Source organism: Poecilia formosa, unplaced genomic scaffold (assembly GCF_000485575.1).
Source record: "Poecilia formosa unplaced genomic scaffold, Poecilia_formosa-5.1.2 Scaffold6, whole genome shotgun sequence".
Taxonomy (NCBI): Eukaryota; Metazoa; Chordata; class Actinopteri; order Cyprinodontiformes; family Poeciliidae; genus Poecilia; species Poecilia formosa.
This window is the reverse complement of record NW_006799945.1, coordinates 1,091,307-1,101,333: the sequence shown is the minus strand read 5'-3', so window position 1 is coordinate 1,101,333 and position 10,027 is coordinate 1,091,307. Positions and strand designations below refer to the sequence as shown.

At 36.5% G+C, this 10,027-nt stretch overlaps 2 protein-coding genes across 4 annotated transcripts; one reads left to right on the top strand and one right to left on the bottom strand.

Moving 5' to 3' along the window:
• Nucleotides 1-4,381: 4,381 nt before the first annotated feature.
• LOC103147555 (uncharacterized) lies at nucleotides 4,382-7,127 on the bottom strand. Of its 2 annotated transcripts, none has more exons than XR_477280.2 (3): nucleotides 6,921-7,008; nucleotides 5,936-6,104; nucleotides 4,382-5,168 (listed from the first exon to the last, which is right to left on the bottom strand). XR_477280.2 is itself a non-coding variant. In XM_016678799.1 (3 exons), the coding sequence occupies exons 1-3, from the start codon at nucleotides 7,109-7,111 to the stop codon at nucleotides 4,654-4,656; spliced, it is 894 nt and encodes a 297-aa protein (XP_016534285.1). In that variant the 5' UTR covers nucleotides 7,112-7,127; the 3' UTR covers nucleotides 4,382-4,653. The 2 variants fall into 2 exon arrangements, 1 of the variants encoding a protein (XP_016534285.1); XM_016678799.1 differs by having other exon boundaries at nucleotides 6,902-7,127.
• On the top strand, nucleotides 7,043-9,765 carry LOC103147565 (tRNA pseudouridine synthase A, mitochondrial-like). 2 transcript variants are annotated; one of them, XM_016678797.1, is made up of 6 exons: nucleotides 7,043-7,336; nucleotides 7,412-7,640; nucleotides 7,849-7,986; nucleotides 8,246-8,348; nucleotides 8,810-9,510; nucleotides 9,609-9,765. In XM_016678797.1, exons 2-6 carry the CDS (start codon nucleotides 7,446-7,448, stop codon nucleotides 9,639-9,641), a joined length of 1,170 nt encoding a protein of 389 aa, XP_016534283.1. In that variant the 5' UTR covers nucleotides 7,043-7,336; nucleotides 7,412-7,445; the 3' UTR covers nucleotides 9,642-9,765. The 2 variants fall into 2 exon arrangements, with proteins under 2 accessions (XP_016534283.1, XP_007566033.1); XM_007565971.2 differs by having other exon boundaries at nucleotides 7,044-7,336; nucleotides 7,426-7,640.
• The last annotated feature ends 262 nt before the right edge of the window (nucleotides 9,766-10,027 follow it).

Here is a 10,027-nt window from a genome sequence, read left to right as displayed (position 1 = left end):
GTTGAAGACTATCACTCTCGTCCACTCGTTTTAAAGTCGGTAAATCCTAAAACAGTCTTTCTAAATGGATAATTTAACCATGTGTTTGAGTTGCGGCTCGGCTGCTCTCGCCCGCTACCAGACTGTGTGTTGCGGAATCACCAGGGTTGTGATCGGCACCAATCGCGTTTCTTCGTCGAATGCGGAGTTCAGTGTCCGCATGTGGAATCTGCTCATTGGTTGAACAAACCGGACGTCCTACTTTCTCTGTCCACGATGCGATTGCTGTTCGTTGGGCTGTATCTTGCGTCATAGCCGTGTACAGCTCAGATAGCGTTCATGATCTGATTTTTTTTAAGACAAAACACTGTTAATTTTAACAATATCTAAAATACGGACTAGGTTGTTTAACTGATACACTATCATTTAACGAATACAAAGGTAAATATGAAATTAATGTTAGATAAATTATTTAGAGGGCTTATGCTTGTTTATTTATTACCAGTTTATAATAGTATCTAATTATTTGATAAATTGCTCACTTTGAATTGACACTGCTATGACATCCTAATGTATGCAAATAATAGATGGGAGTATTTCATATTTAATCTATTAAATTTGCTAAATTTATTTCTTTGTTGATATATATATATATATATATATATATATATATATATATATATATATATATATATGTCAGACTATCGTCAGACTATCATAAAATTTATATTTAACACTATAGTGTGCATAAAATAATTAGTGTATGACTGAATTTTATTACTGAAATCCGTTTATTTTCAGGATCAGCTTTTGTAGTTGAGGGAGATGGACTTTACCCAACTTTTATAAGGTGAGAGTCAGATTACACACTATGCAATTTGCTGGGTCATTGCTAAGCCAAGACACTGAGACAAACAACAAAAAGAAATTCACATTCATATCTTTAGTAGATTCTTAATAAGAAAATAAAGATGTTTGTCCCACTATATTCATTTACTAAATTAGTTTTGTTTTTTGGGGGAGATTTTTTTTTTTACCAAAAGTACTTGGTAAGAGTCTTATTTTGTGGCTACAATACGCTAAATATGTACACTGATTGCTTTTCTTGTATTTGTGTTTCTATCAAATGTTTCTGCAAAGCAACATTGTCCTAAAATGACTGTCTAAAATGCTGTTGTATTTTTTTGGTTGTCTTTTTTTACTTAACCATGACCTTCATGGTAACTGGATTGCAATTCTTCAGGCAATCTTAACAAATTTTTATAAAATAAGATCTTGCCCCAACAATCAGCTGCAGCTCTGAAGACAGCACGGCCCCTCATCAGTTTGAAGGTGTCTGATTTGATTTGAAAATTCACCACTTCAAATGTAAAAGTTTAACGGATTTCCATTACAGCAGTAACACTACTTTGTAAGTCCCTTTGAATAAATGCACCTGCTGAATGTGAATGAACATGTGAATGGGCTTCTTAAATTAAATTTGTCAGTTCCCACAAAAAAAGGATGAGGTAGCAAAGTTTGTTACCTAGTTCTCACCCTTTTTGGTTCTGCCTATGAAAATGTCCAGTCTCTGACTGGAAATTCAAATTAGTGATATAATAAAATGGTTCCTATCTTTCACTTTTTATCTTCTTATTGCGGTGTCAAAAAGCCTTTATCCATCAAATAAATCCTGCGAGTTGTTTTTGAAATTAAATAAATCTACTCTCTGGGGAAGCCTGAGAGAGACAAGTCTTTTTATCACTTCTCATCAGATTTCCGAAAGAAGCTCCAGACACGCTGTCAGTCTCAAGTTTCATCCTGCAGTACCTGTTGTCTATCTGAAAGACAAATTTCCTTCCAGACACTTAGATAAATAGATACTGCTACTTGTCCATAATGATAAGGAAAAACAAGTTTGTGCAGCTCAGTTTTACAGATAACTAAATAATAGAATTCATCAATAACCTGCTTGGGTACAGAACGTCTGTCTGATGGTTCATACAACTTATTCACCATTATAGTTTAACAAGGTTTTTGCTGCACTTTTTGACCCAATAAAGTGCAGTGGGATGTTGAAATAACTCTTCGACATCTCTTCTGCCTGAAATGATTTTGTGAGTTGATTCAATGAGTTTTTATGCTTGAGAATTTTAAATAATTTTTTTTAAAAATATTAAAAAATAATGAACTAAAACAAACAAATCCAAATTAATATTGGTTTTTTTATCCCCAAATAACCAACTATAAATAAAACAATAAAAAATATTGTTCTTTCCTTCAACAGATGGCATAATACGTGAGCTGATTCATGATGTAAAATCTTCAAAAAACTGTTTAAATTTTGTTGCAATAGGGTAACATTTTGCATTTAATCATATATTGGGCACATTGGTTGGTGCTTCAGACTCTGAATTTGACCTCTTCCATTTAAGTCTATGCCAAAAACTGACTCTGCTATTTGACTGTTGTAGTTGAAATTGAGATTCCTTGAATCAGGTAGTCTTTCTGAACTGTTATTGTAATACTTTGGTGAATTGTTCTTCTGATGACATCTGGCATTTTCCCCTCCTGATATAAGGTTCAACATGTTGGCCAAAGACTACATATCTTGGTTGTAAAGAACCAATCGACTTTTACTTTCTATAAGTAAAAGTACTTATGGGGCTGAATTACCTAATAAATATGCAGTTACGTTCTACAAAGTCCTGCAAATTACTTAATTATTTGACTCAGGTGTGTCAAATAACATCTAAAAGTTTCAGGACTTGATGCCTGGATTTGAAGACCCTAAGCTAGAGCATCTGGGTGCTACCTTTTGCAACACCCATCAGAGAAATCTGAAGTATTGACATTTTCAGAGACTGCTCAGTAGTTGGGGATGAGATGGCAGAAAAGGAGCTCAACCAGATACCATTCATTCAAGAACCGCCACTCCTCCATGCCGTGTGTGGGCGTAATTAGACTATTACTAGTGTCACAAAGAAATTCTTCCAAAATTCCTGTTCACACGTGAAATTACTTCTTGGTAATTTTTGATGCACCCAACAGTGTGATTTGTCAGTTTATCAGACTGGCTCCACCTTGGTTGCACCACAAGAACCACAAGAATGTCAGTTACATATTTCCATTCTCTGCCTTGTAGGCATTCATTTTCTTCCAAACTTTAACTTTGGGTTTATAAGGCTAAGTAGATTATATTGGCAAGATATGCAAGACATGATACTTAGCAATCCTGTGATAGTTGCATGACAGAATGTGAAAAATGTATTGCTAAACAGGTGAATTCTCAATGTCACATTAAGTGGTTCCCACTAGATGTTCCACATCACATCCTGTTTTCACCCCAACATGTTTGTGATTCCAGCTGACAACTCTGGCACCTTATAAGGTAGTAGGAAAAATGTGATTTATCTGACAGGATCCCACATTGAGCTAGTTTACATAAAATACTTGGACTTTTGTTAAGGTGTCCTTGAGAGAGACTTCCCAGGAAGGGAAGTGCTTATTTTTCTTGGTAGCAAAATATGACTCAAATAGTTATCAAAATGCCACAGTGACATGAGTCACAGCACAATAAAATGAGTGGATACCATAACACAAACAACATAACATGCTTCTTTGAAATTTAGATACAGACAGACTTACGGATCGACGTACGAACGGACTTATAGATGCATGTGCTGTTTGGTATTTTATTTGTCTTTCGTGTTCTCTAAGCTGAATAATTTTTTGGTGTAACATTTTTTTTTTACTAAAAAAAATTGTATGACTTTTTCAAGGACAATTGGATATGAATGAAAAATAAATTACATCCTTGAATGACGTTGAAGGAATTTCAAACTAATGCGATATTACTGCCCTCAAGTGGTCAAACGCAATACTACAGCTTCAGTTTTTTTCTGTCCTTCACAGACAAACATTGAAAAACTATCTGGTGAAAGTAAGGATTTTATTTTCATTTATATTGCTATTTTATTAATCTGCCATAAATAGTTAAAAGAGAAAGACTTTTAAAATTGATAAAATCCTTGTTTTTTTTTATAAAATAAGAAGCATGTTTCAAACAAGTTCAATAAACAAATTATATTTAATCTTATAAGATAAAACTTAAAAACATAAAAATACAAAAAGATCCTAATAAATCTGACTTTTAGGAGATAAGAACAACTGACCCTCATCTGTCAACATGTTACTGAAAAATATCTGTACAAGTTTTTTTTGTTTGTTTTAAATACAATGTACTAATGATTCATTTCAATCATTCCCACAATAACAGATTATTGGATTCTTAACTATTCTAAGCTTTTTGGTTTTATTTAAGACATGTGGAAACATTGATAGTGGTGTTTTTAGATCTTATTTGTACACATAGTCCAGGTTGCAGCTGAACTTGAAAACAATTTAAGAAATATGTAAAAAAAAAAAATGTTTCAGTGTTTTACCTTTTATGTACAAGAACCAAACAAAATAAGACAAACTAACAATTCCAATGATTAATGTATGTTGGGTAAAGACTACCCTGACCTAAAGACCCTGCCTCTCAGTGGATGACCACTGGTCATCTGCTTATCGTTCATTCAGAGATAAATCTGTTTTCTCTCAGAATAAAGCCTAATTCCAGACCAACCCATGGCATGCAATCTCTCCTTTGATTTTTACGGTACTATTTAATGAACTTTCATCAAGCAACTTTCAGTTACTTATGTTAAAAGTGGGAGGTTTGTTGAACATAAGCAAGTAAATATTATTATTACAGTGAGGGCATTTCACTGCATTTCCATAAGCCGTGGTTACATCAGGCCCAGAGGCTTGAGAATAGGAATGTTCGTTCGAAGATGTAGAGGGTTGCGGATCAGAAACGGGACCAGGTGCCGTGTCTGGCAGAAAAGGCTTCACAGTGGGTGCAGCATCAGGCAGGAGAGGCTCCACAGAAGATGGCGCACCTTGCAGGAGCGGCTTCTTAGACGGGGGGATGACTTGCAGGAGAGATTTCACAGACGGCGAAGAAAGTAGCTTAATAAGATGGTCATTAGGGAGTGAGGTGGGTGGCAGACATGGCTCTGGGCTTGGATCTTTTTCCATAAATCCCTCACATAGCAGTAAATGCCTCTTCATATCCAAACGGCGCATGACTGTTCTAGAACAGATGGGGCAGTGGAAATGTCCCTGTGGCCTACAATGAAGGCTGCATCGGAGTAAAATTTTGTCTGCAGAAGAAAAAAACAAAAATGCATAAGAAATAATATAAATACACAATATTGCTAAAGTATTGGGTGACTTACTGATTCACACAAATTCATTTTACTGACATCAACTGCTCTTGAGTGTAGTGTTTGCATGCTTTACACCTTGGCCTTTGCTTTGCAGTTGGTAATCCAAGGTTAGTGTGCAGCTTCATGGGCATGGCAACCAATCCCATGAAGCTATCTACACAATGTTTTTGAGTTAATCTGAAGGCTGCATGAAGTTAGGAAGTCTGCAGATTTACCCTGGATAACATTGGCAACCTCTGCACAAAGCGCCTGGGAATCCGCCAATCCTACTCAGTCTGGATAAAAACAATCACCATAAATATAAATGTATGGATTTTCCATAAATATAAATGTATGGAAAATATCAAACCTTTTAGGGTGAATAACAGGAGTGTGCTTTGTGTGTGTTGCTATTAAGTAGTCACAGCTATTTATTTGACAAGTGATTCATAACACAACAATATCCAAAAGGCAAACAAAATAACTATCAAATGATGCCCAGATGTAAAATAAGAGCAAAAAGACAGGAACAGCATTATCTATATCTTCACCAGAGTTGAAGGTAGACACACTATCCAGGCAGGTAACCATTGGAGACAAGATAGGATCACATTACAAGTTTATTACTTGGACAATACACTAAAGTTGTGACATGACAAAATGTTAACTGGCCCATGAATTCATTTACAAAGCACTTTACATTCAGGCACACACCAACGTACCTTTGTAAGGCAAACCATGACTAATGTGGTGGTTCATGTGTTTCTCAATCCTTTCCTTCACTGTGGGGTCAAAGTTGGGACAAATGGGGCAGTGGAACAGTTTATTACAGCATGTGTTGCATTCTTCCAATGGAATCTTTGAGTTGAGATCAAAGATTGAGACGTGCATCTGAAAGTAGTGCAGGGAAACAGCAGTTAAAGATTTTAACTACTTTTACAGTTTCATTCAATCTCATTTTGGACTAAGCTAATATACAATCATTTTAACAAGAAAGTACATCCTCTTTCAAGTCTATGGTTTTGTATGTTAGGACAAAAATAGCAAGGATAGTCCTTACCACATCCAAAAGGTATTTAAATTTAACCTCAAATCAGGGTTGCAATCATAGAAGGTAGTGCAATTGTGATCATTTTACTAAATGTTGCAATGGTAAAATCAGCTGCGATAAATCCACATTATTTTGATGTTATGCTCTCCAGACGTACATCAAATGTTCAAAAACACAGAATTTTATCATTTATTTAACACATATTAAGTCAAAGTGGAAAAGCCCAGGAGAAGGTTCACTCCATTCATTAACAGCTCTTAACATGTCACTGAATGAGATGCAGAACAGCTTCAGAAAAACAATATAATGTATATGAAGACAAAATGGCATTCTTACAGTTCTAGATAAATATCAATGGCTGAGAACAAAGCAAATATAAAAGGTAGGTGATTTAAGTGGCTTTCAATTTTGCGTACAAAGGAAGGAAATATTTAATCTAGTTGACGGTCCATCTGATGCATGCAATTGCTTAATTCAAACAAAAAAGATTAAAATAAACTTTTATGCTTAAATTGCTAACACTACTTTTAATTTCAATAAACAGCAAAGGTGATATTAATCTGAGGGAAAACCTTGCAACACAATGCACCCAGTAGGTTTCTCTCCATGCAATCTTAAGATACAAACAGGAACTCACATGTTGAAATAAAACTAACCTTGTCGTGGAGCTCAATTCTGCATGCGGAGGTAGAGCCAACCTATTTCCGCCTTCTTTGGAGATCACGTGTTTCCGCTTACCGTGGAAAACACGGAATCTCGCGATATTTTTGAGGTCAAAGTTAGCAGCACCATGTGTGACTGAGAAGAACATCTCTGATTGTTGCATACAGCATTTTATACGGGACATTTAAGTTTTTTGGCACGCTTACTCTGTTCGTCGAAGTTTACGAAGAGTTACAATTACCGGCTGTTTAATGAACGTATCTCGCGATATTTTTTCTCAGCTGATGGAGCAGGTTGCATGCCGACGCTGCTGCAGGAACCTCTGATGAGTTTTTTTAGCTTGACATGTTTAAAACCAGACCACTGTTAAGTGCCTTAGTTAACTACAGACAGTTGTTAGAGACAAACGGTAGGTCAAGAAAACAAAATCTACATATTTATTATTTCTGGTGTGATCTCGTTTCCTGGTTTCACAAATGTACAGTGCTATATTTACAGGTTTAAAGTTATTGTGCACAATGAGTGAAGAAGCCAGAGATCAAGAGACAGCCAAGCTGTTAAAAAGGCCAAATGAGGTGAATGAGGACTCAGCTGAGAGCGCCACGAAGAGAATAAAAGCAGAAGGGGAGCACAATGAAGATGACAAGAGGTTCCCAAAGAAGAAAGTGGTCCTTCTTTTGGCATATTCTGGAAAGGGATACTATGGCATGCAGGTATTTTCCTTTACTACATGTAGCAATATTGCAAAAACCGTGAACTTCATAAGAAGTGGATGAGTCCAACCACACTTAAAAATATCTGATAATAATAATAAACCTCACTACTTGGCACTTGTTTATCATTCTTAACTTTTTTGTAATGTATTTTAATGGATAACTTTTATTAATTATGCCATCTGTCCACCTGCTTTTTTTCTTTTAGAGAAATCCTGGAAACTCCCAGTTTAGAACGATTGAAGATGATCTGGTCACTGCTCTAGTTAAATCTGGTTGCATTCCTGGAAACCACGGTGATGACATGAGGAAGATGTCTTTCCAAAGATGTGCCAGAACAGACAAGGTACGTGTTCATGCACCTCAAATATGCACTGCAAGACTGATGGGGGGAAAAAATTTTCCAAAAAGAAAAGTTATTTGTCTTCATTTGCCATATTGTTGCTAAAAAAAAAAAGTTAGGTACTAAAGAAATGTGTTGTTTTGCTCCTAATTGATGATAGCTACGCTATTTTTTTTATTTTTTTATTTTGTAGGATGTTGTAAATTTAGTCAAGTTTTTTTTTTTGTAACAGATACATTGTTACATTTTTATCTTTCTTCAGGGTGTTTCTGCTGCTGGTCAAGTGGTTTCACTGAAGCTCCGTTTGATTGAGGACATAATAGAAAAAATCAATGAGAATTTACCACCACAGATCAGGGTGCTTGGTAAGACTGTTGTATTAGAAATAAGAGGGACTGGAAAATTAGCTGGTGAACAAGACTGAATTTCAGTTTATTTTACCTGGCTGATGCCCAAGAACTAACAGGTCACATTGGTCCTTATCCAAGTTGTAACTGTAGTTGTTACTGAAGATTCAGATCATGCATTTTTTTCCACCACTCTTCTGTATCTGCATCACTAAACGGATTATGAGCCTGTCAACCCAACCTTTAACCTTATGCATTGCTCAAATGAGGGCTGTCATGCAAAGTGCTATGCTAATCACTACAATTATATGCTGTAAAATGAAAAATGAAAATGCAAATACTGTTATTTATAGTCATTAACGTGCTAAAATATGCATTGACAGGTCAAATGTTTAGAAAAACTTGATTCACCTCTAATACATTTGATTGGAATCCATGGATGTGCTTCTGATGTATTTATTCATTTTTTGCTGCAACAGGGCTCAAGCGAGTGACCCAAGGATTTAATTCCAAAAATAACTGTGATGCCCGTACGTACGCCTACATGCTCCCAACTGTAGCCTTTTCTCCTAAAGACTATGACACCGAGAACATAGCGGCATTTCGTCTAGCAGCAGAGACTCTTCAGAAGGTGAACCAACTTTTTGCCCTCTACAAAGGCACCCATAACTTCCACAACTTCACCTCCCAGAAGGCTCCAAGTGACCCCAGCGCCCGCCGCTACATCACAGAGATGTCCTGCGGAGAGCCTTTTGTCCGCAACAGCTACGAGTTCGCTGTGATCACCGTGCGAGGCCAGAGCTTTATGCTGCACCAGATTCGCAAGATGATCGGCCTGGTGATCGCAGTGATCAGAGGCTTCGCCAAGGAGGAGGTGATGGAGCGAAGCTGGGGTCAGGAGAAGGTGGACGTCCCAAAAGCTCCGGGACTCGGGCTGGTACTCGAGAGGGTTCACTTTGATCGGTACAACAAGCGCTTCGGAGGGGACGGTCTGCATGAGCGGCTAGAGTGGGATCGCGAGGAGGAGGCGATCAAGGCCTTCAAAGAGGCTCACATATATCCTACCATTGTCAAGACGGAATGTGAGGAGGGCTCCATGGTCAGCTGGATGGCCACTCTTCCCAGCCATGATTTTGAAGCAACAGTTACTGGAACACAAGACAATAAGGACCAAAAACAGGTGCATCAGTTATTAATTTGATAATTAAATGTATTGCATTGGGGGAAAAAATACATTGTTATATTGTAGCTAATTGTTTGTCCCATTTTTCGCTACAGGAGAATGCAGATGAAGGGAACGGCTCCGATTAGACCGTCTGTGGAGAGACGCCTTTTTTATTTTTTATTTTTGGTATTATCTCTGATTTTTTGTTTTAAATATTAAGAACAATTATGTTTAACAACTGGCATAATAAAATAATTATCAATTATCTAATGTCATCTTTTTAATTCTTGGTGGTTATTTCATTTAAATTAATATATATGCTTAATTAACGGTACTCATTCTGTGTTTACCCAAACAATTAATGTCTAAGGCATCAGTTGTTTTGGGTAAACACAGAATGAGTACCATTCTCATTCTAAAAATCTTAATTCTGATTAGATTCAATTTGTGAATTTTACCCTAAATCAAAAACCTTTTATTTTTTGGTTCTGATTTATTTCCAACATTTCTGACTGTGTGTCTTGTATTTTTT